The sequence below is a fragment of the Sycon ciliatum genome, chromosome 1, assembly GCF_964019385.1.
Source record: "Sycon ciliatum chromosome 1, ocSycCili1.1, whole genome shotgun sequence".
In the NCBI taxonomy this organism is placed as follows: Eukaryota; Metazoa; Porifera; class Calcarea; order Leucosolenida; family Sycettidae; genus Sycon; species Sycon ciliatum.
In genome coordinates this window covers 15,746,885-15,772,144 of record NC_088643.1, presented here as the reverse complement: position 1 = coordinate 15,772,144, position 25,260 = coordinate 15,746,885, and the positions used below count along the sequence as shown (strand labels likewise).

The 25,260-nt window shown below is 47.4% G+C and overlaps 1 protein-coding gene across 1 annotated transcript in view; it reads right to left on the bottom strand.

The window, feature by feature from the left end:
* Nucleotides 1-15,229, bottom strand: part of LOC135815053 (uncharacterized) — a 39,365-nt gene extending 24,136 nt beyond the window's left edge. The window contains exons 1-4 of the mRNA XM_065328287.1: nt 15,073-15,229; nt 7,604-7,771; nt 3,768-4,214; nt 2,749-2,910 (exon numbers count right to left, since the gene is read on the bottom strand). Coding sequence (XP_065184359.1) covers nt 2,749-2,910; nt 3,768-4,214; nt 7,604-7,639 — 645 coding nt within the window. The 5' untranslated portion in view covers nt 7,640-7,771; nt 15,073-15,229. The remainder of the gene's footprint in view (nt 1-2,748; nt 2,911-3,767; nt 4,215-7,603; nt 7,772-15,072) is intronic.
* Between the last annotated feature and the right edge of the window lie 10,031 nt (nt 15,230-25,260).

Genomic DNA, 25,260 nt, shown 5'->3' with positions numbered 1-25,260 from the left:
TGACGAACACAACCGGAGAGGAGACGAAGTGTTCGCCGGGTTTTCGAATCTTCAGAAAGTGGTAGAGGATGTCATCGTGTACGACACTGAGCTTGAGGCGCACACCCAGAGGGTTCGCAATGTGCTCAAGCTTTGCTCGGAGAACCAAATCACACTGAACCACCGCAAATTCGCCTTTGCGGCACCCAGAGCATCGTACTGCGGATTCGTGGTGACGCCGGACGGCTACAGTCCTGATCGTAGCTTGGTGGAGGATCTACACAACTTTCCAATCCCTACCAACCGCACTGATATCCGATCCTTCTGTGGACTCGTGCAGCAGTTCGACGCGTTCACGCCGCGACTAGCGGAGCTTCTATCCCCGATCCGCTCTCTGCTCTCTCCAAAGAATGAGTTTATCTGGGAGGATCCGCAGCAGCAGGCATTTACAGCTATACTAGAGGAGCTCGTAAGCCCTCGAGTGTTGGCTACCTTCGACCCTGCACAGCCGCTTCGTCTCGAGACAGACGCCTCGCAGTCAAACGGTCTCGGCATGGCACTGTGGCAGCAGCAAGTGGACGGGCGGTGGCGTCTAGTGCAATGTGCTTCACGGCACGTCACTGAGACCGAGGCCAGGTACTCTGCAACGGAGATTGAACTGCTGGCGGTAGTCTGGGCAGTCCACAAGGCTAGACTGTTCCTGGCCGGTGCTGATTTCGAGCTGCTTGTCGATCACAAGCCGCTCATTCCTATCCTAAATGCTAAGACGCTGGATGAGTTGACGTCTCCACGAATCGTGCGACTACGGGAGAAGCTGACGCCTTTTCGGTTCGTGGCTCAGTGGAGACCGGGTGCCGATCACAAGGTCGCAGATTGCCTGTCGAGACACCCAGTAAGTGCACCAGACCCTGACGATGAAGCTGGTGAGGAAGAAATCGAGCACTGCTACTGTGTTCTCCGTCAGCTGTCGCAAGAGGACGAGGAAACAGGCCATACAGTCCTCCCCGACCTTGGCATTACGAAGGTGCGGGCGGAGGGCTCGACGGACCCGGAATACCTCAAGCTGCTGAACGCGGTTAAGAACGGCTTTCCGGTGGACAAGGCTGCTCTGGACCTCGATCTGCACCCGTACTGGCAGGTTCGGCATGATCTGTCGGTCGAGGACGGCATAGTGTTGTTGGGCCACCGTATTGTCGTTCCCAGAAGGTTACACCAGACCAAGCTGGAGCAACTTCACGCTTCTCATCAGGGACAGACCTGCACACTCCGCAGGGCCCGGCAAGCAGTGTACTGGCCCCAGATCTCCAATGACGTTAAGAACGTCGTCCAGACCTGCAGATCCTGCGTCACGCTGCTCCCCTCCCAGCCTTCTGAGCCGCTCCTCTCTGACAGCCGTCCGTCCAGACCGTTCGAAGATGCAGCGGCTGACCTCTTCTCCCTAGGCGGCTTTGAGTACCTGGTTCTCACCGACAAGTTTTCCGGCTGGCCATTTGTTGGGCGCTGTGGGAGGTCGGCTACCACGTCTAACGTCATCAAACATCTCGTTCAGTGGATGTCGGACGTTGGCGTTCCTACGCGCCTCACGACGGATGGTGGGCCGCAATTCAGATCTTCAGCTTTCGCTTCGTTCTGCTCAGAGTGGAACATTTGCCACGACCCCAGCAGCCCGTACAATCCTCAGTCAAATGGCGCGGCTGAGGCGGCGGTCAAGGCCATGAAGCACTTGTTAATGAAAATTGGCAAAGGTGACGCCTATAACAGCAGTGCCTTCAGAGAAGGGTTGCTGGAGTGGCGTAACACGCCGGGTGCAGGAGGAGCAAGCCCGGCCCAGCTGCTGTTTGGAAGGCCAACGAGGACCAAGGTTCCCACACTTCCTGCAAATCTGCAGCAGTACGCTGCCCACAGCCGCAGCGCTCCCCAGCAGGTCTCATCCCAGCTTGGCAAACCTCTGCCCCCTCTGCACGTAGGCGATAAGGTATGGATCCAGAACCAGTCTTCAAAACGCTGGGATATGGAAGGAACGGTCACAAAATGCACGAAAAGAGCACGGAGCTACACGGTGCAGACGGCGACGGGGTCCAGCTTCTGGCGGAACAGACGGTTCCTCCGGCCACGTGCATAGATTGACTGGGCATGCTTCTCTTGCTTATTCCTTGTTGCTTGTGCGCTACGCTGTGATTGTCGAATTTCAGTTTCAGGATTTTCTTTGTGTTAGTGCTCCCAAGTCGCACTTAAGCCGAGGGGGCATGTGGTGATATTATAGTACCTTTCCCTGCATGGGTCTTGGCACTCAGGCTGCTAGTGCTACTGTTCGCACCCTAGGCCCTGCACTGCTGTACCTCTGGCGCCTTGCGCATAACACATTCCCATGTCACCTTTCAAGCCGCCGTTGCAGCCAGCTTCCCTTTAAAAACCATTGCGTTTTACTGATGATTCATTCTCATCTTTCGAAGAGTTGGTCTGCCTTGAGCAGGACTCAACATGGCGCAGCAAAGACACCGTATTTTAAGTGTTTGAGTTTAGGTAGGGACTTAAATAAGGATCATACACGTTCCGGGAAATTCCCTAAGCTACAGTCTAGATGTTTCATTGTCAGTTCAACAAAAAACCTTGCTCCAGCATCGGATTGCTCAAACTGTTGCAAAAGAAGGATCTACGAGCGGGATTCATACCCAGAACCCCTATCTTTCCGGGACAGTGCCCTACCGATTAGGCTACCAGAGATCACACAAACACACCCGTGGGTGCATCTTGCTAAAAAAAACTCACTGGTGCTTGACTGGGGTCCATGCTAGTCCAGGAAGGCAATTGCTGCTGTTGCTGCTGATGGCGTTGCTGGTGCGCTAGCTCTGGCTGCTCCTGGGGTTGCTCCCAGGATTCAGGTGGTGCTTGCAACGGCGGTGGCGAACCGCCACACCGCGCCGGAAGTCTCTACAAGGAACGGAGAGATCACCAAGAACAGGATTCAACACAATAAATGAAGCGAGTTGCGCATTCACCATGCACATCTTTTGCGAGAGGTTATTAACAGGATGATGAGGATATTTTCTGAACAAATTCGCCATGCACATAGAGAGCTGGAGCACACATTAAAACGGTGCCAAATAGCGGGTATTTGGGTCATACTTACCATATCACTATTATCTCAGACATACATGTATCACAAAAATGCCATATTGGCCAATAAATACTGTTTATAAAATACTCCTTTTTAGGGAAAAGTGCAGTCCAACATGGAAATGTGCAGTGGTATTTATTGAGTCAAAGCAAATTTATTGGAATTCGATGCTGTTGATGGTGTGGTCACTAACGAGTGGAGGTATTTGTCAACGGTCTATATATGTGTGTATACTCAATGATGCAGACAGCCAGACTGTTTCGGCCAATGAGGCCTCATCAGTGATACTCCGAGCTTAAAATAGGATTGAACTGTCAGCCATGGCTACGAGAACCACAGACATTAGGACAGCTTGATGTACTAGCGCTGAGAGTGCTCAAACTGCTAGAAGCAGCGCGCAAAGCATAAAGCTAACCAGTGCAAGTGCGTCCTATTGCGAGTGCTCTACAAGATCGAAATCGAGGAGCGAAATACTAAATGATGCAGAAAGCCAGACTGTTTCGGCCAATGATGCCTCATCAGTGCAACTCCGAGCTTAAAATGGGATTGAACTGTCAGCCATGGCTACGAGAACAACAGACATTAAGACAGCACGATGTACGTGTGTGTATATGTGTGTGTATGCGTGCATGCATGTCATGTGTGTGTGTGTGTGTGCATGTTTACTCACAATGCTCCGGTGTCCGGACAGTGCCTTCACCAAAGATCCAGAGTAAGATGCGTAACCATGCTCCAAAGGTCTGTTGCCAGGGCGATAGTACGGAGAGCTCGTATCAGCGTTTACTGCTGCGCCACTAGGTCCACTGAGGGAGGATGCCGTTGTCGTGTTACCATACTGTGACTGGTGTAGACTGCTGCCAGTCGTTGCCGGCGGTGGAGGAGGTTGTTGCGGCTGCTGCTGTTGTTGCGGCTGCTGCTGCTGTTGCGGCTGCTGCTGTTGTGGCTGCTGCTGCTGCTGTTGCGGCTGCTGCTGTTGTGGCGGCTGCTGCTGTTGTTGCGGCTGCTGCTGTTGTTGCGGCTGCTGCTGCTGTTGCGGCTGCTGATGTTGTTGCTGCTGCTGCTTTAGTTGCCCAGCCACTGCCAACGAGAATTGGAAGTCTGCAGTGGATTTGTTTGTCTGCTTCAACGAGAGCACATCATCAGGAATATCGCAAAGAAAATACAGAATACATTGCCAGCTTTTGTCAATGACACCGTAAAAGAGCACAGTGATTCAGAAACCCGAAAAGGGAAATAATTTTCACTTGCACAAGTGTTCTGCTACTGTAGCCCAGTATTCCAATCACTCAAACATGCCTAGCTAAAGTCTCCACTGGAACACATCTACAGATGCTGCTCAATCCAACCAGCACATCCATCCAAGGTCTTTAACGCTAACTGAGACGGAATCAATGCAAGATCTGTTAATATGCACATACCACCTATTGGGTAGGGCACTGTCCCGGAAAGACAGGGGTGCAGAGGCGTAGGAAGCAGATTACCAATGATCCGGCGGATGGCACATAGCGTGACGTCATACATCACAAACCACAAGGTTTCATTGGGGCATATAGCTTTTAATTTATTTTAATTTCTTATAACATGTAAATTTAATTTTTGCGAGCTCCCATGTAGGGAGCAACACACTCTTCCCCCTACTATCGCCGAAGTCGCACCAACCTCTTCTTCACATGTACCTTTAAACTTTACAATTGAATATTGCGACCGAGCTTTCGGCCATATTTCCAATTTATTGCATTCCCAACTCATCATAACCACGCGCTCTCAGCCGAACCATACAGACACAAGCAAGGACACTTCCATTGAGAGATAATATTTTTCTCCACGCCTCTAGACAGCTGTTTCGCTCCCTGCCGGAAAAAAATATCATCTCTCGACGGAAGTGTCCTTGCTGGTGTCTGTATGGTTCGGCTATACTATTGGATAATTGGATATTAGTATAGCACTAATAGGGGAGGAACATAACGACTACATTTACGTGTACGTGTAGATCTACCAGCATACATGTAAGCATTCTCTATTACCGGTACATAATGTGGATATGATTTTTTTTTTTATTGATCGTCTCCACTTCATGGCACATACTAATACGTAGGCAATACAAGAAAGGGAGGGTGAATCCAACCACGGAGAATAACATTATCAAAAGAAGTAAAGGAAGGGAGGGTGAATCCAAACACGGAAAATAACATTATCAAAAGAAGTAAAGGAAGGGAGCTGTCACCATGTGATGTACATGTACATGTACATTCTATTCAGTTTCAGCTCTTGCTTATCTTGGTTGCGCTCACCTTCCCCTCCTTATGTTACTTCTATAACTTAGAACCTTCCAAGTTGGAAGGCTGTTGGAGTGCGCATCCAAGATGTGCTAGAGCTGTTACCGGTAGCCAGTTAGTTGTAGAACGTCAGTACCGTCGGTCAGTGTCGTGCAATGTTATCGCATGAGCTGATTGTTTAGTAACTGGTGGTGCTAGTGGACATTATAGTGTAACTTGTAGTTTCTTGGTCCTTTTTTACTTTTTATAAATATTCCTTGGCTCTCCATCCGAGTACATTTATAATGATTCAGAATATTTGTCTGTCTCTATCTGTCTGTCTCTATCTGTCTCCATCTCTCCATCTCTGTCTGTCCATCTATGTCTGTCTGTTTCCATCTGTTTGTCTCCATCTCTCCATCTCTCCATCCTTCATCTCTTCATCCTCCATCTCTGACTGTCTGTCTCCATCTGTCTGTCTCCATCTCTCCATCCTCCCGTCCTCCTTCTCTGTCTGTCTGTCTCTGTCTGTCTCTCTCCATGCATCTCTCCATGCATCTCTCTTTGTGCAGCGACTACTGAAGTAGACGAATTTTTAGCTCGCGCAAGGCGCGATATATATAATTTTTAACTTTGGCCAGTATGACTACTATTATGCAGTATTCACTTCGTCTTGGGGTTTAGACATGGGGAAGGTGCCATACACAGGCCCGGCGGAAGCAATTGTTGATTGGTCCGGCCAAATTTTTTCGCCAGCACAGCACTTGCGCACGTGTGACCCAACACAACCTCTCTTTGCTTTGATCGTAGGTCAACCAAGACCATGTCTTGAAATAATTGTGACGCCTTACAAGAGCGCTTCACCACTGTCTTTTTCCCAAATTCTCGCCGAGGAAACGCAAAGGAAGTGGTTGGGTGGACTGGCACTTCTGGCACAGATATTTCGCTGGAAGAAGCCATAGCTGCTAAGCATGCACTGCAGCCAAGCTGACCAAACAGCGAGAAAATTTGAAAAACTACTTCGTTCAGTAAAAGAATCTGAAGCACTCGACGAAAAACCCTCAACTCAAGACTACAAAATAAATATTACTTGTACAATGTAGAATCCATCATATCAAGGCACGTGCTTTCAGGTCGTGCCACAGCTACAGGCGCCGCCCACACCCAGGCGCTAGGCCACAGCTAATACTAATAGTGCTAGCCCTCAACAAGGCTCAAGCGTACACGTACACGGCAAGATCAGATCGAGATCGCAAGTACGCGTACATGCAATCGATGATCACAACAGTCATAACGACTTACGTTACTGCGTCCTAAAAAAATCGTCGGTGGCCGAAAAGTTGGTCCGGCCATGGCCGGACCGACCGGAGCGGCTCCGCCGGCCCTGATACAGGGGTGGTGAGCCTACCTTTCGGCACCGGGAATACAGCTAGCTCGACTCTGTCTCTACTGAGTGAAGAGAGTGATTTTAAAAGGATTGATATGAGCAAATACAGTGGCATCATGGAAGAATAAAACCAAGAGTATGTAAACCCCCTGGGGGGGGCTATGTACTCTTGAAAATACTATATGCGCGCTCATATCACAACCATAGCAACAAATAAAGTGTTCCGGAACGTTTTCGTTGCTATGGTTGTGATGTGAGTGCGCATAATTATAGTTTTATTCATTGCATTATTAAGATGATTGTCTCGACGTCACCTTTTCATATATCATGGAAGACTTGAGGTTATACTAGCATACTCCTGAAGTACATGCCGAAGGAAGTATTTGAATTGACGAAATTCCGCTTAAAACAGCTCGAAATGAGAGAGCCGATGCTCACTTCCACGTGAAAATTCGCCTGCGGTGCTCTTCAGGCACTAGCTGTGCAGCAGATTCGTGTGTATATTCAGGAACATCAGATGATTGAGCCTTTCCTGGAGGGTTGTGCCGCATAAGTAGGACTCGACCCTCCGCATGGCTGATAAAGAGCTTGCTGCATTTTATTTTTTGGTGAAACATTGGTCCTGCTGCCGCCCGACCTGCCGGACATGTTCCTATGCCCCGAACCCGTGGGTCCTTCTTGCTACAAAAGGTGAAAAGAGACTAAAGGGTCATGTCTGTTCAGGGAAATTCCGCAAGCTACAGTCTAGACGAGTCCTTGTCAGTTCACCAAACAACCTTGATCTAGCATTGGATTGTTCAAACTTTTGCAAAAGAAGGATCCACAAGCAGGATTCAAATCACACACACACCCGTGGTTACTTACTGCTACAGAACTCACTGGTGCTTGACTGTTGTCCATGCTTGTCCACCAAGGCTGTTGCTGCCGATGGCGTTGCTGGTGCGCTGGCTGTGGCTGCTCCTGGGGTTACTCCCGGGAATAAGGTGATGCTTGCGACCGCGCTGGTGAACCGCCAGACCACTCCTGAGATCTCTACAAGGAACGGAGAGATAACCAAGAACATAATTCACCACAATATATGAAGCGAGTAGCGCATTCACCATGCACATCTTTTGCGAGAGGTTGACAACAGGATTAGGATATTTTCAGAACAAATTCACCATGCATATCGAGAGCTGGAGCACATAATAAAACGGTGCCAACTAGCGGGTATTTGGATCACACTTACCGTATCACTATTATCAAAAATACTGTAAAATGGGTAACGTTTGCGACAATAAATGTTTGCGTTTTACAAATTGAGAATGGTTTGCGCAGTTTAATGTTTGCGATTGAATACACATTGAATACGTACATATTGAATACATACTTCTTTGAGCTTTACACGGCGCGAGTTTGTGTCGTTCAAAGTTTGAGATTCGGTGCCTCTCGCAAAATTCGCAAACATTTTTACGTGGCAATAGTTGCCCGTTTTACAGTATCACAAAAATCACATAGGTCCTTGCAATGAAGGATGACACGACATCATCACAACTAGGAGTTTCATGCCCAGCTGGCAATCACAAGGTGACTAATATGATACAGGGAATGCCTGCATTACCCCCTTTTATACACTAACATAGTCCAGTATGGCGCTAGGCCAAAGCCGCAAAGTTACTACAGTGCGTTTTTTTATAACAGACCATTGTCGATTTTGATTTTTTAGTTTGTTCTCATTCCAAATTTGAAATTTTTTCTTCACAGCTTAGTTTGTGTGGGTCTTGGATCGAAGAAAATTAAGTTTGGGAGTCGGAATAATAATAATTGTCAAAGTTAGATATTCGGCCGGGTTTCGGCTGGAAATCCGGTTTTAAATGGTTTTCAGTGGATTTTGATTTTTAAAACGGAAGTTTTAGCCAGGAAAGCTCATCACTTGCATGGTGCCCGGCATGAGTTCGAATCCAGTACAGTTCATCGTGATTCTTTTTTTTCTTTTTCGGTATACTGTAGTACAGCGCATGCATGTACATGTACATGCACATGGCTGTGCAGTTGTGCACTGCTGTCTGCAGTTCTCCTAACCTTTGTAGGAAACCAGTGAGTCGTGGCTTTTCACGACTTATTGTGGCAAACTGTACTGAATAATTCAAATCCTGAATTGCAATTAGCTCAATAAATCAAAACATTCCAGCATGCATGTAGGAAACTTCCCTCGATCCCTGAAAGAATGCAGTGAAAATTCAAACACCACAACAAATCACAAAGGCAATTCACACAGCTCCCATAAAGAGACTAACAAAAAGGAAGCATGAGCAGTTTTACAAACACACAAACACACACACACACAATGCAAATAAGTCACAGTTGTGTCTGGGTCAACATGTGCGAATAGTAGAAGACCAGCGAGGAACGAACGGCCCCAATAATTCCGTGTTTTGTGTTGCACTTGTGACGACAGTATTACACAGTGAACAGATGTGCTCGGACAGCCGACGACGTATATCATCGTTGGCGCCGGCCTCCAGTCACGAACACATCGGCGCAGTTTTTCACGAATCTGTCCCGTCCACCCGTATGCAGAACAATAACGCGCTTGCCTTTACCTGATGGTGCTTCATTTGGTTGCTTGCCTATACACTCCTGTCACCATTGTCGTACCACCTCCTAGTACCTGTGTGATACGCATTGACCCACGTCTCATCCAGGTATGTCTCACAGGTAGCGATGCCGCCATGACACAATCCTGTGCTGTTCCATCATTATTTGTGTGATACCTCTGGTCTTGCCACACTGGAATCCCATGGAACGCAACATTTTCCCAAGAGCTAGTTTTGCTCATGTCTGGAAAATCGTCGATGGTTTCTCTGCAGCGAGCAGGAACTTTGTCCAGTGTTGGGTCCTCCTTCGCAGCATAGAATCCGTAAATTACTTCTTATACAGTCCAAAGCAAATCCGTCAGGGTTGAGTGGTTTCTTGGCACGAGTCTCACATCGGGGATTGTCACTCTCGTTGCCTTCATCACTGGCCAACGCAGCACGCTGATTTTCGCCGTCAGCATCCCTGGTACATCTGTTCATGGTGGAAATGCTGACGCCACACGCAACAGCAGCATGACGAATGGAATACTTGGGACCAATTCGATGCCCAGCCATTGTTCTCCTCGTCTTCGCAAAAAATTGTAAAACAGACACCACCATGTACCATGGCCCGTTCGCGTTTTGTTATAATTATGTGGCATGTCGAGAGAACAAGTTGCCACGAACGAAAAGACACTCGAGAAAAAGCAAAATAGGGCCACAGAGCAGTGCAGTCAGCAACAAAATGATTCCTCCGGCCACGAGGCAAGGAGCTCGAAGGACACTCTGAACAAGATGGCGAAATGCCACGAGTCGCACCTGGTTTTTCGAATTTCGCACGCAGATTTTCGTGACGCAACTCGCATGACATTTTCTCAAAAGTGTCCTTGAGTACGTTCTCAAGGTTTTCAGAGTCTATTATAAAAAAACGCACTGTAAGCGTGAAGAGGTAGGTGAGAACCTGGGGGGGGGGGTCGGTGCTAGCTTGGGGATGCATTTGCTGGCCCACTGGACATGGTGTTGCTCAAAGGTGATACAATTTGTGTAAAAATGGATGGTAATGTAGGAGGCGCAGGCTACACAGCCAGGGAGTGTGAGAACAGGCTTACTATTGCCACTAGCTTAGGAGGTGCTGCATCACGTCATGATACTGAAGCCCATTTTTTTAGGTAGCAGCAGCAACTAATTACTTGTTCATGTGGAAACATTTGGGGACAAGCTCTATTCTACTACAGGTGGTATTTAGTCTGTTGTGCTCGCACCTCACCCCCCCCCCCCCCTGACTGTGGTACCTGCGCCTTCTTTTTCACTCTCCATTTTGCACCAATTATTTTAGCACTTCTGAGCAGTGAAAGAATAGATAGAGATATGATTTACAGACAGTAGCATGTGCTGCAGAGAGTTAAAATGTTTATTCATTATTCGTTCATCACTTTGACTAGCCTGCATCCAGTAGCAACTGACTTACTTCTGTGGATTTCAGGTTCACCCATCGCTATGTCTTCCACGTACTCTGGTTTGCTCAAAGTGTAAGGCCAGACTTACAGTACTTTGACGTAATTTCCGTAAATGTATCACCATAGCATCCTCGGCTACTCAACAATCGTTACATTCCTTTTTCCTCATAACAATGAATATTATACTGCTAGTCGTACAATTCTCAGGAAGCATACACGCCGGTTGGGGTGCGACTAAGGAATAAACGTACGACGACAACAAAAACAAGGGAGAGGCAAGGGAGATGCGAAAAGGGGAGGTGAGGTGGAGAGCCAGGTTCTCAATCTTTTTGGTTTCTACGACACCCCAATGCAGAGCAACGACTACGTGCTCGCTCCTACATGTACTCTCTATGATGTAGATCTACATGATCTACGTGCTTGCTCGTCTTAGTTCGTTCCACAAAGCGCCTCATGGAAGCATGTAGAAAGGTAGTGGCCTGCTTTTGCACAAAGCCTGGCATCGCATTTCCAGGAAGCTAGCGCTTCAACGCGAGAACCTACTACAAACTGTACAGTCTACAGTCCGAAGTAGTGGTTCGTTGCGACTTCGGCGATGATTTGTAAGAAAGGGTTTGCTCCCCACACCGGAGCTCGCGCTATTCCGCCGACTTTACTTGACACTTGACTGACTCACGACTGCCAGCCATCCAGAGCACACGAGAAGTCCATCGAACCTTCGACTCGGCAAACCTGCAAGAAAGCACCACTCCCAGCTCAATACACAGTGTTTTGTACTGTTGTGCTCAGCGCGGGCTTGCGACTAGTTGGTTTGGAGGTGACAGCGTTGCGAATGACCGAGCAAACAGTGGAAGGCAGCATGTTCCACCGATCAGAACCTAGCCAAGACGAGAAAAACCAGCTTTAGTGCGGGCAGAAGGCAAGGCCAGAGAAAAAGAGATTTGGGACCTAGTAATGGCAGTAGTGTGTGCCACTGGAGGAGCGGGTATGGAAAATTTCTTTTAGGAGAGAGCTGCATGTGCCGCTATGGACAGAGCGAAATACAAGAATAAAACTTGTTGCCCCCCCCCCCCCCCCGAAAATGCGGCGTGCCAAGGCCCATCCGCATCGAGCCAAGGCCCATCCGCATCGAGCACTCGGAAATTGTGACCGCATGCATGAGCAAATAGATTTTAGCACTTTTTCAGCTAAAAACGCTCAAAAAGGCGATATTCACCAAAAACGCAATAAAGGGCGAAAGAAACGGGCTTTTCCAAAAAGGGCGAAAAAAGGGCGAGCACCTTTGGGACAGGGCTACCGACAGATCCTGAAACAGTCAAACTCAGGAAATAGCACCATTATTATCACTCAGGCTGCAATATTCATAATAATTATTATAGACATACACAAGAGAGAGTTTGGAAGCTTTGTCACAACTCCGAGTTTCACGTATCTCTACGATCATCAGGCAACTGATGGATCCAAAACGGGCAGCCAGAACATAAGGGGGAGCAAGGTGGGAAATTCCGAGGGGTGTCATAGGCGACGCGGATCATAGCGCAAGAGTCAGGTGCAGGCGTGAAGTGGCCAAGTCTTCAGACTTGGGGCTATGCAGCAGTAGGTCTGAATCAGGGAGTCGTAAAAGCCCGGGAGAGGACACGGCACACATTCCCAGAAAACATCTTTGCCTCGCGCTGCCGGGGAACGCTGCGCCAGGGAACGGTGTAGCGAGGCAAGGAAATTATTATTTTCGAAAATTGTTATGTCTTCTTGAAACACTAATTGGGACATTCTCCGATTTCTCTTAGAGCACGGAGACGATTTCTCCGTCGAGTCTTCTAATCTCTATTTTCATCCTCAATTCTTCCAGCTGCCTCACTCATTCTCTCTCAGTTTATCGAAGTTAATTTATTCTGAGGCGATGGAAATGCAAGATAAATCCCTAAATTGTACTTCACTTTTATTTGAGTTGGGGTGAACGAAATGAGATTTGTGGAAAATGACGCCACTTCCCGTGTTAGCCGCTGGTCGTATCATACAGCCCATATTCCATTGCAGGTGATGGGCGAACGTTCGTGTTGAGATCCGCTGAGCTTCCTCGTACTCGTGGAGTTGAATTTGTGGCAGAAATTGCACTGAATTGCAGTCAAATGGTTGTGAATGAAACGAGATTTGTGGAAAATCACGCCACTTCCCGTGTTAGCCGCTGGTCGTATCATACAGCCCATATTCCATTGCAGGTGATGGGAGAACGTTCGTGTTGAGATCCGCTGAGCTTCCTCGTACTCGTGGAGTTGAATTTGTGGCAGAAATTGCACTGAATTGCAGTCAAATGGCTGTGAATGAAACGAGATTTGTGGAAAGAGACGCCACTTCCCGTGTTAGCCGCTGGTCGTATCATACAGCCCATATTCCATTGCAGGTGATGGGCGAACGTTCGTGTTGAGATCCGCTGAGCTTCCTCGTACTCTTGGAGTTGAATTTGTGGCAGAAATTGCACTGAATTGCAGTCAAATGGTTGTGAATGAAACGAGATGTGTGGAAAATTACGCCACTTCCCATGTTAGCCGCTGGTCATATCATACAGCCCATATTCCATTGCAGGTGATGGGCGAAAGTTCTTGTGGAGATCCGCTGAGCTTCCTCGTACTCGTGGATTTATGAACTTGTGTCAGAAATTGCTCTGAAATTGCAGTCGAGTGTGTGTGTTGTGAGTGAATCGCAACAGCTCCCTTCCTTCAGCATCGTCAAAACGCAACATAGAGCATTATTACGCACTCGTTCCATGATTTATGATATTGCCTGGATTCTTTTAAAAACAATCAATGTGTGTTCCCTATCTATCTACAACACTTTTCTACTCGTATACTGAGTACGCGGTGACTTTAGCCGGTTAGGAAACGGAAGGCTCAGCCTCCAGGTTGGCCAGAAAGGTTCTCAGTGAATCTAACCGAAGTCTTGGCGAGTGTACAAAAGGTAAACCTATCATTTGTTTTTCATAACGGAATTGTGCACAAAAATGCGCACACACGCACGCACGCGCGCGCACACGCACACACACACACACAAACACTGTGCAAACACACACAAAAGTACAAGCACATGTGCACATACACACGCCCCCCCCCCCCCCCCCCACACACACACACTGTCAACTCCCCACTCCCTGTACCATGTGTACTGAGTCTGACAAATCATGTTTATGCTTCCTTCGCCACCAGTTTCGGATAATGGTGTCAACAACGAGTCGTAAAATATTGGTATTTTAGGCCTCCCTGCCCTGAAAACGAGCACAGCGCTGTGGATCGAGCAGATCCGGCCGCGCCGGCCTAGCGTGCTTCACTTTCTGGCCGAGGCAAACATCGTCCCCGTGCGCGCATCCCGTGTCCTCTCCCGGGCTTTTACGACTCCCTGGTCTGAATGATATCGAATAGAGCTGGGGACAAATGCCAAATCCACACATGCCCACACCACTACACAAACATACACCCACACTCTCTCCCTGTTATTTATTTATTTATTTTATTTTTTACAGCATCTCATAGCACAGTGAGAACACCGGCCAATACAAAGAGAAAGGGTGTTAGCCAACTCTTTCCCTCAAACCGGTTAATACTATTATTATTATTGTGAGTTACGAAGTCTGAAGAAAATGTTGAACGGCCTCTGCTGGGATGACGACTACACCATAGCTCAGTGGTAAGAGCATCGCTGGCTACAAGCGAGGGTCCCTGGTTCGAGTCCTGGTGGTGACAGTCAATTTTTTCTTCAGATTTTTCCCGTTTGTCTCTTTCCCTCAAACCAGTTAATATTATTATTATTCTTGAACGGATTGGAAGAACTTCAAATACAAAGGATCAATTGGGGAAGTGAACTGCCTGAAAAGAGAAAAAATCGCCAGACAGTCAACAGTGCAAGTCACCCATGCACAAACACAGTCCACACGTTCGCTTATACTGGACATGATAAGAGAAGCAGTTGATACAGGAGACATAAAGACAACAAGCACAAACGTAGCTTTAAATCCTTTGTGTATAGAATGTTTAAATCTCCATGCATATCTCCATGCATCTATATCTCTCCATGCATCATATCTTTCCATGCATCCATATATCTCTCCACGCATCTATAATATTATATCTCTCCACGCATCTATATCTCTCTCTCTCCCTCTCCCTCCCTCTCTCTCTCTCTCTCTCACTTGATCTCCCTCCCTCCCTAGCCGCATTCCTGCTCTCTGCTGCTGCTGCTGCTGCTCTCTTTCTCTCTCTATCTCTCTCTCTCTCTCTCTCTCTCTCTCTCTCTCAGACTATCAGGGATGCTGGTGAGCTGATCTACTCACCTCCCAAGAGCTGCATCTGCGCCTCGATCCTTGAAGGCTGGTGGCGTTCCTACGGATTGGGAAAACTCTTCTGCTCGGCACTGTTGAGTGTTGTTTTTGCAGTTGTGTAGAAATCAGTAGCAGCTTTTATAGGGCGAAAAGGAAGAATATCATCATGAGTCATGAAAAAGGGCAGAAGTCTGTTGTGTCCGTCCAATCAGAAGAAGAAGAAGAACGTGGGAAGGTATCAACCGTGTCTAGACATGATGTATAAAGATGAAAGAAGCAAATGAATCTTTGGAAGAGAGTAGAGGACATGGATGAGACAGGATCTACATGTAGAAATGGCATGGCTAGCTGTAGGCATGACCTCAGGCTCAGTTATAGTGAGGTACAGACGTATCACGTAGGATACAGTACAATCCGTGGGAAAAATGTACTAAGGCCACAGCTTCCAATCATGACATGCAAAGCAGCGGTGCAGCATCGCACTCGCAGGCGTGAATCGTGGACGTGGTGACGGGGTCTGATGTGCTCCACCGACCTAGGGTCTCGGCTTCACTGCACAGCAAACGCGTGTACTAGTGTGGTGTACGATGATCTAAACTAGCAAAGATAACTACTAGCACAGTAAACACCTGGTGTAAGCGACCTCTGTGTTTAGCGACCACCTGCTCTTAACGACCGTTTTTCCATGCAACGACAGTTCTACACAGACACTGTGGGACCTGGTTCTAAAGACCACCTGGATTTAACGACCGCTTTTGCTTGCACCGTGAGGTGGTCGCTTAAACCAGGTTTTACTGTACATGATTGTAGCATGCAATCCAGCAAGCGCAAGGGAAACACAACTAACGACGTTACGTGCACTGTTACTTCTTCTCAAGTACCAAGTCTAGTAAGTGGGGAGAAAAGATTAGATCAGCGGTGTAGGCGTGTCAGCAAAGGAGGGGACACGTGTGATGCAGAGGATGCAGTGCGTATGCGTGCACATGTAGATGTGACATAACTAGAGTAAAAATACATGTACAATGTATATGTACCGGTGGTAGTCAGCTACAGTACTCTTACAGACAGTTCAGTACTGAGTACTACTGAGTACTACTGTACTGCATGGGATACTACACGAGTACACGTACGCGTACAGACTACAGGTTCCTGCACGAGTACGAGGGCAGTACCGCGGAATCCAGCCCGCGCCGAGATAGCGACAAGGGCTGGATGAGCAGCGGTACCGGCGAAAACCCCCTGAAATGTGTGTGTCTGACATGAATTTGGCATGGCAACATGCCTCTGAAATGAGGTTGAAATAGTAATGGAACAGTCTCCAATAAAGGAACGTCTCCAATAACAGCACGGGGTAGAGGTACATTGAAAAAATAAAGGACCGTGCTTATAATTATTATTATTTGAAATAATACCGGATAATTATACCGTCTACGCGCCTCAAAGCCTAAGACTAAGACTAAGTAAGAGTAAGAGTAAGAAAGGATGCCAGTGTAAACCTGAGCCTGAATCAAGGCCAAGGCCAAGGGCGCAGGCCGGGCGCATAGCACCGAGGCCTGCGGCCGTAGAGTCTACGCACGAGGCCTTGATGTGGGCGGAAAGTGATATCGCCTTCATGTAGGCGAAAAGTGATAAGATCAGCTGTGTAGTCTATAGATCTACGCGTGTCAGCAAAGGAGTGACAAAACTCATCCAGTGCGTGACGTCATGTACATGTACATGTTACATAACTAGAGTAAAATAGATGTAGTAGAAATAATTTTAAAGTGTAGTCACCACGTCCCCCACCAACCTACATGTACATGACATGTACTTCTTCTTGAGCAAAGAAAAAAGCCAGCAGGTCTAGCCACCACGTCCCCGAACTCCACTCCTAGTCCAATGTAGGGTCCAGCGGATTCTGCCGGCAGAAAAATTGGCAGAATTCGGTACTTTTTCTGGTATGTTTCATGCATGTTTGGTATGTGGATAAAGAAATGGAGCAGAATTCGAGGAATTTCCCGCCATAAGGTTTGTATGGTTCTGCCAATTTTACTGCTTTTCGAGCAGAATCTGCCACCTTTGCGAGCAGAATCCGCCGGTCCCTACTCGGAGTCCTATGACTATGTGGTATCGCGCTTATAATAATAATAATTATAATTATACCATCTACGCGGCTCAAAGTATGTGAGTGGAAACCTGAAACACGATCCTAGAGTTCTGGCAGGACTTTCCGCCTTCATCAAGGCCTCGTGCGCACGGCCGCGGGCGCAGGCCTCGGCGCTACGCGCCTTGGCCTGCGCCCTTGGCCGTATGCACTCGGCCTTGATTCAACCAATAAAAAGTCCTGCCAAGTGCCACAACTCTATGATTGTCTAGTACATGTATCACTAAAAATCATGTCTACTTCAAGCATCCAAGCCGACCTAGTTTCTATCTGTTTGGTACCCGTGACCATGGTGACCGGCCGAATTGTAATCTTTACTTACATCTTTACTTATAAAAAAAGAGGCACCTGTGACGTGTGTCTGTGTGTGTGTGTGTGTGTCACGCTCCTTATAAAGAAGAGGCACCTGTGACGTGTTTGTTTGTGTCACGCTGAAGCGCTGCGCGTGCGGAGCAGCGCTGCCCTGAGCACACGAAGCGTGCGAACAGTGTAGCACATGCACAGTGTAGCTAGCGGCCGCAGAAGCACTGAGCACGCGAGGCGTGCGAACGAAGCGTGCGAATCGTGTAGCTAGCGGAAGCAGCCACAGAAGCACCGAGCACGCGAAGCGTGCGAATCGTGTAGCCACCACCAAGTGCTGAGCATGCGAAGCGTGCGAACAGTGTAGGTGGTAGCAGACACGATCCGTACGAGTACTCGGAGTAGCAGTAGCAGCCGCGCGCAGAAGCACTGAGCACGCGAAGCGTTCGAATCATGTAGCCACCTAGCCTAAACCATAGGTAGCACTACTAGCAGCCGCACAAGCGCTGCGGACCACGTGAACCGTTCTCTGCAAATAGAAACATCTGCAGCAAAAGGATACAAAAGATCTGCACTGACTGCACTCTGCATCTGATCTGCAGTGAAGAGCGCATCGCACTTTTGTTCGTAAGTAATTAGTTTATGAATTTTTTGAGCCGCTTCATCCGCCACCAGGTGATGGACAACCCTGACCAGCCTCCCGAAGGCGTAACAGACGTCCCTCCTTCTCCTTCCAACGATGAAGAACCTCCCTCACCAGGACTTCAGCGGTCTGGCCACCACCACGTGCTGAGCACGTGTGCTGTTCACGTACTTGCTTCACCCGCATGCCACATTCGGCCAGGCAACGCTGGCGGGGGTGCTGCTAGTGATTGTATAAAGAAGAGGCACCTGTGACGTGTGTTTGTCTGTGTGGTTGTCTGTGTGTTACGCAGAAGCGCTGCGGAGCAGCGCTGCCCTGAGCACGCGAAGCGTGCGAACAGTGTAGCTAGCGGCCGCAGAAGCACTGAGCACGCGAAGCGTGCGAATCGTGTAGCTAGCGGAAGCAGCCACAGAAGCACAGAGCACGCGAAGCGTGCGAATCGTGTAGCCACCACCACGTGCTGAGCACGTGTGCTGTTCATGTACTTGCTTCACCCGCACGCGCCGCGTTCGGCCAGGCAACGCTGGCCGGGTGCTGCTAGTAATATTATGAAATTGTCACAAGTACATGTACATGTAGTAAGTTATGAGATCGAGTCCACCAACTAAACCAGATTTTGAAAACAGTCAGACGTGCACAATCTAGCACAAAACTGACAACTGTTCAAATCTGGTTTAGTTGGTGGACTCGATCGCATAACTTGTGCCGACAATTTCCAGAATACAAAATAATATCAATTTTAACTTAGTAGCAGTGTGTGTGTGTGACAGTGTGTGACAGTGTGTGTGTGTGAGTGTGTGTGTATGTGGATGTGTGTGTGTGCGTGGGTGTCTCTGTGAAAGCACTTCGGGTTTTGCCCGAATTTACCACCACATTGTCTTCTTTAAATAATTGTTGTTGGTATCATACATGTACTTCTTCTAGTTATCATTAATATTTATGATTCTGGCACGTCACGGTGGATGCGATGTGGCACATCATTATTATTATTATTATTATTATTATTATTATTACAAAAAATGTATTATCTACGCATGCATCTACGCAAGATTCACCACCAGCCAAATAGGACATGTGTGCATTTTTCTTGTCACTACGTTTTTGTCACTTATTGGATTTGCATGCTGTTTTCTTGATTCTTCACATCTATTTTTTCGTGTCACTTCTACACATAATTGGAGTGATATGTTTCTGAACTTATTTTCCTTATAGTTGTAGTCTGTTAGCTTATTTCCATCATTCCCTGTAGTATTTTGACAAGAAGGGAACGAAAACGTTCAATACTTTGACACATGTCCTAATTGGCTGGTGGTGAATCTTGCGTAGATGCATGCGTAGATAATACATTTTTTGTAATATTTTCTGCCTCCGTCCTGCTTTCAAATTATTACTATTATTATTATTATTATTTGAAACTCGGATGTTGAGCCATAAATAAATGTAAAAGAGAAAAGGACATATGGATACGAGTTTAGAGTAACTCTCCATCACTGTAACATGATACTATATACAGTCAGTTTCTGACTGTATATAGTATCATGTTACAGTGATGGAGAGTTACTCTAAACTCGTATCCATATGTCCTTTTCTCTTTTACATTATTATTATTATTATTATTAGAAGCTTCTCCGCGTTGGCATCAATGCAATGTAGATATACACAGCATGTATAGCTTTCGAATAAGCCGAAGCGACAACAGCCAAACAGGATATTGATGGCGATATAAAACGTATGCGATATAAAACGCGTGACGAAAATAGAATATGTACAATTAAAACAAGCGAACGAGCAGCTCAACCGAGTTGAACTTGAATTTGCTGATCATTACCAGGGTTCATCTGTGAGCAGCAACATGTCTCTCCAGGATACGGCCGCTGAGGTAGCTCCACGCCCCGCGATTCTGGGCGATGCTCCTCAGCTCCTCAAGATCTGCCGAGGTCTTGAGGGTCCTCCCAACCAGCTCGAGATCGTGTTTGAGCACGACCGGCAGAGTTGTGCGCGGCCTGCCCCACCAGGTAGGCTCAGTGGATGGCTTGAAGTAGGAGCACATTGACAGGTTCGCCGGTACGCGGTACACTCTGGTCCAGCCGCAGCACGTGCCCAAACAGACGCCAGCGGGCTCCCAGGATCGAGATACCAAGACTTAGTGGTGTTGAGTTTGTCCTCTTGACGTCTTGTACAGGGCACCGCAAGGGTATTATTCTTGATCTTAGCTGCACATCACGTGATCACAGCATCACAAATAATTGCATGTACATGTACATGTCTATAACTGCTCCTTTGCAAACTTGCACACAACCAGGGCTCCATTTTAGGTCCCCTGCTCTTCCTCACATACGTTATTGACCTCCCCTGTTCAATTCCCAAAATTTCTTTGTTTGCAGATGATACCACTGTCCTTGCTTCCTCCCCATCTCACGCCACCTTGTACCCCAAAGTTGAGATCTGTGTCAACGACATTGTTCACTGGATGAGCACTTGGTACCTTTAAAAGCCAAATGTGACCAAAACCGAGCTCCTCCTTTTTCCCCCTCCCACATATCCAGTGCCCATCTTCCACCTTCCTGATGATTCCGGTCACTCTATATCTGTAGCGCCCCACCATAATCACCTTGGCATTGTCATAGATTCCGCCCTCTCCTGGTCTCACCATGCTGATCATGTGTCGTCCAAAGTATGCCGATCTGTCGGCATAATGTCAAGTCACTTGTCCCATTTGCCCCAAAATTGCCGGATTAATTTTTATAAATCATACATTCTTCCCCTCTTCACGTACGGCTTCCCTGCCTGGTCCACCATTAACAAAACCCACATAGGTAAATTAGAAGTTCTCCATCGTCGTATACTGCGGATCATATTTCGTACTGATCGTTATACAAAGGCACACAATGAAAACCTTGGCAAATTAATTCCGTTGTGACTCAGAGTTTCATGGCTGAACCAATCATCAGACAACGATAATGGAATAGGAGGCAGCGCTGGTATATCTAAGTGGAGAGAGTGGAGAATTAATTTGCCAAGGTTTTCATTGTGTGCCTTTGTGTACGCCGCTCTGCCTGAATCAGGCATTGAGCACTATTGCAGAACAAAAGCATATTGCCTCTGTACTGATCGTAAAAATATTATCTCAAATCTAGACTTGTATGCTGCTGCATCCCCTACCACTCTGCAACACTACCTTGATGCTTCCAAGTGCACCCTGGCACATTCAATTTTTCTTGACCAGTACCCTGCTCATTTACAGTCCCTTAATTGGTTCAATTCAGGTGGCACCACCCGAAGCTGCGTTCGTCTCCCCCTAGCTAGGTCTACCCTATTCGTAAATTCCCCTTTCTTTTCCTCCTACTCCACATGGCTCCAACTGCCTCCCAGTGTTAGACAAGCTCCAGATATGGCCAAATTCCGTACCCTCGTCAGACAGCACTTCAGTATCTCCCAGTAAACAATGTCACAGTCCCCACTTCCGCTGCATAGCTCGCTGAGCATCCCATTGCTTTGTAAGTTGCTAATCCCTTCCCACTTTGTGTACTTGCTCTTCATTTTCTTTTTTCTCTTCTTCCGTGCTTGGTCTCACCCTCTCCTCAATTCAATTGGCAGTCTTGACATGCCGCGAGGTGCAGAAATAAATAAATAAATAAATAATAATTGCATACCTGATGCAATCCGTGATCTGGCGTCACAGGTCATCAGTGCACCGTATTAATAATTATCTTGATAATGGAATTTGATCATAGTAGATAGGACAGAAGCGGAACGTATAATTATACCCACATAATTATATTATTACGCGTGCTGTGGTATTATTATTATTATTATTATTATTACTAGCAGCACCCCCGGCCAGCGTTGCCTGGCCGAATGTGGCATGCGGGCGAAGCAAGTACATGAACAGCACACGTGCTCAGCACGTGGTGGTGGCCAGACCGCTGAAGTCCTGGTGAGGGAGGTTCTTCATCGTTGGAAGGAGAAGGAGGGACGTCTGTTACGCCTTCGGGAGGCTGGTCAGGGTTGTCCATCACCTCGTGGCGGATGAAGCGGCTCAACAAATTCATAAACTTACGAACAAAAGTGCGATGCGCTCTTCACTGCATGCAGATCAGATGCAGAGTGCATTCAGTGCAGATCTTTTGTATCCTTTTGTTGCAGATGTTTCTATTTGCAGATAGGCCTTGACGGATTATGCTAGCATAATTTTTCGCATAATTCCTACCAAAATCGAATAATCGCATAATTCGAGGCAAATTGCATACGAATCGCATAAATTGGAATAATCCGCCTGTTCGCATCAAATTCCATACAGTTGTACAATGTTCTACAAGTACAAGTACAAGTAGATGCACCAGGAAGTCCCGCTGGCGACCTTCAACGCCCTGGCTGCGAGTCTGTGTGGCTTGAACTTGGCTCCCCCTCTACTCAATCTCAGAATCCCATCTTACTATGCTGCATGTATCGACCACCCTCACAGAGCACAATGCAATTGTCGTACTTTTGTGACATGTTTGTTGAGGCATTACAGTCAGTCTGTTTAGATTCTTATGATCTGCTAGTGACTGGCGATTTCAACGCCCACAACTCAAGCTGGTGTCCCACCGATTCTACCTCGAAGGCTGGTGACCTCCTTAGCACAGTATTTGCTGCTCTTGGGCTCCACCAGATGGTTGACTTCCCCACTCATTCCTCGCCTAATGGCTCTGTTTCGTGTCTGGACTTGGTGATCACCAACCGACCACGCCTCGTGCGCTCAATTGATCAAGCACCTCCCTTGGGTATGTCTGACCATATACAGATTGTTTGCACTTTATGTTACGCCCCTATTTCGAACTACTTCCCCAACTCTGCCACTGGTCCTCCCTCTTCACTGTATCGCTTCAAACAAGTACCTTCGCACCTTTGGCAATTAATCAACGCTGATTTAGCTGGCTACAACTGGTCCTCTCTGAACTCGTACACTGATGTTAATGACGCACTTCATCACTTTGATTGTGAGCTCCAGTCCGCCTTCCGTCGGCACCTCACTTCATTCGGAGCCACCCACACTGTGACATCTCCACGACCCCGCATGCAATCTCCACCATGGGTTACTGCTGAGCTCAGGTCTGCTGTAAAACGCAAGCGTGATCAATATAGTGTGTACAAAAAATATCCGACAGCAGTAAATCATGCAGCTTATAACCGACAAAGGAATGCTGTAAAGCACCTGTCTCGACAAGCACATCGTCAATATATACGCTCCATCCAAGCATCACTAACATCACCGAATCGACCTACACTCTTTCAGTTTGTGCGAGCACAGCGGCACACTTCCGGCCGTGTCATGCCCCAAACGATGATAGCATCCGACGGTACGGTCGCCACGTCCCCCAAGAGCATAGCTGATGTTCTGAACACTCAGTTCACCTCATTTGGGCTACCTGATGATCCTTCGTGGCGCATTCCCCCTTTGTCCCAGTCGCCTTTCATATCTGTTCCGTTCCGTACAATCACTGTCACTACGTTTCAAGTTCGGAAATATCTGAAGCGCCTGAAATGTGGAAAGTCTCCCGGCTCAGATGGGATCCCGAATGAAGTGCTGCAGTCTCTTGCACCATCAATAGCCTATCCTCTCGCCATTATTTTTAATATGTCATTTCGAACTGGTACATTCCCACAGGATTGGAAATCCGCCATCGTGACACCGCTTTACAAGAATAAAGGCTCCCGTGCTTGCCCGGCAAACTACCGCCCCATCTCTCTGCTGCGCACAGTTTCCAAACTTTGTGAGCGTATTGTATTCGATTCCCTCTACCTGCACATCGCTCCGGCTCTCTCACCAGCTCAGTCGGGATTCTGCCGTGGTGACTCAACTCAATACCAGGTGACTCGACTTGTCCAAGACATAGCGACAAAGAGGAACTGTGGGGAGCACGTGGGAATGGTGTTTTTCGACTTGGCTAAGGCATTCGACACCGTTTGGCATCGTGGCTTACTTGCCAAGTTGAAGGTCACCTTCCGGGTGGAGGATGCTGCCTTGCGTTGGATATCCTCGTATCTGTCTGCTCGTTCTCAGGCTGTTCGCTTGTTCTATTTCTTGTCTGATCCCCTCCCTGTAACGTCTGGAGTGCCCCAAGGTTCCATTCTGGGTCCTTTGCTATTCTTGCTTTACGTTAATGACCTACCTTCAGTTGTCCCCGATGTTAGTTTGTATGCGGATGACACTGGCCTTATCTGTTCTGATTCCTCCCCTGCACAATTACTCCTTACCATGCAGCATCGCATCAACAGCACTGTGATGTGGATGCAAACGTGGAAACTCCAGCCCAATTTAGACAAGACAGAAGCCATGTATATTTCTTCATCCCCTCCTGATCAACCATTATTCTTCCCTGACTCGACTATGCCTATCCGTGTTGTTACTCAGCACAAACATCTAGGTGTGATGTTTGACTGCAAACTCTCTTGGGCTGCACATGTCAACTGTGTATGCAAGCGAACCAGTTCAGCCTTAGGGGTACTACAACCACATTGCACTCATTTGCCCATCCAGTGTAAACTATTATTTTATCAGTGCTATATTCTCCCTATATTCGACTATTGCGATACCGCTTGGTGTGGCCTTTCTGACACAACTCTGAGCCAATTAGAAGTCCACCATAGATTTATACTTAAAATTCTTTACAACAAGGATCGATGTTTTCCTTCGGATGCCCTTTATCGACTTGCACACACTTCTCCTCTCTCCGTTCGTCATTAGCACCATCTCTGTACACTGGTTCATAAGATATTTCTTCATAAAACCCCTTCACACATGATGAAGTACAATTGGTTTTCGACAAGCTCAACCCGTAACGCGCTCACCCTGCCTCTTGTTAAGTCAGCCCAGTATCTAAAGTCCCCTTTGTTTTCCGGCTACTCTCATTGGTTATCATTACCATACGGTCTGAAAACTTGTTCTTCTATTGGTCAGTTTAAAGATCTACTATCACAACTGAACTAGACGCAATAATTATCATCGAAGAACATTCTCGAATACCTGGGTGATGCACGAATTTTGATAGTGCTCACTTCCGTTAATTGTTTTTCTTTGTAATTTTCCATTCATTTTCTGCTTTAATTCATATTTGCTTTGTTTTCCTAG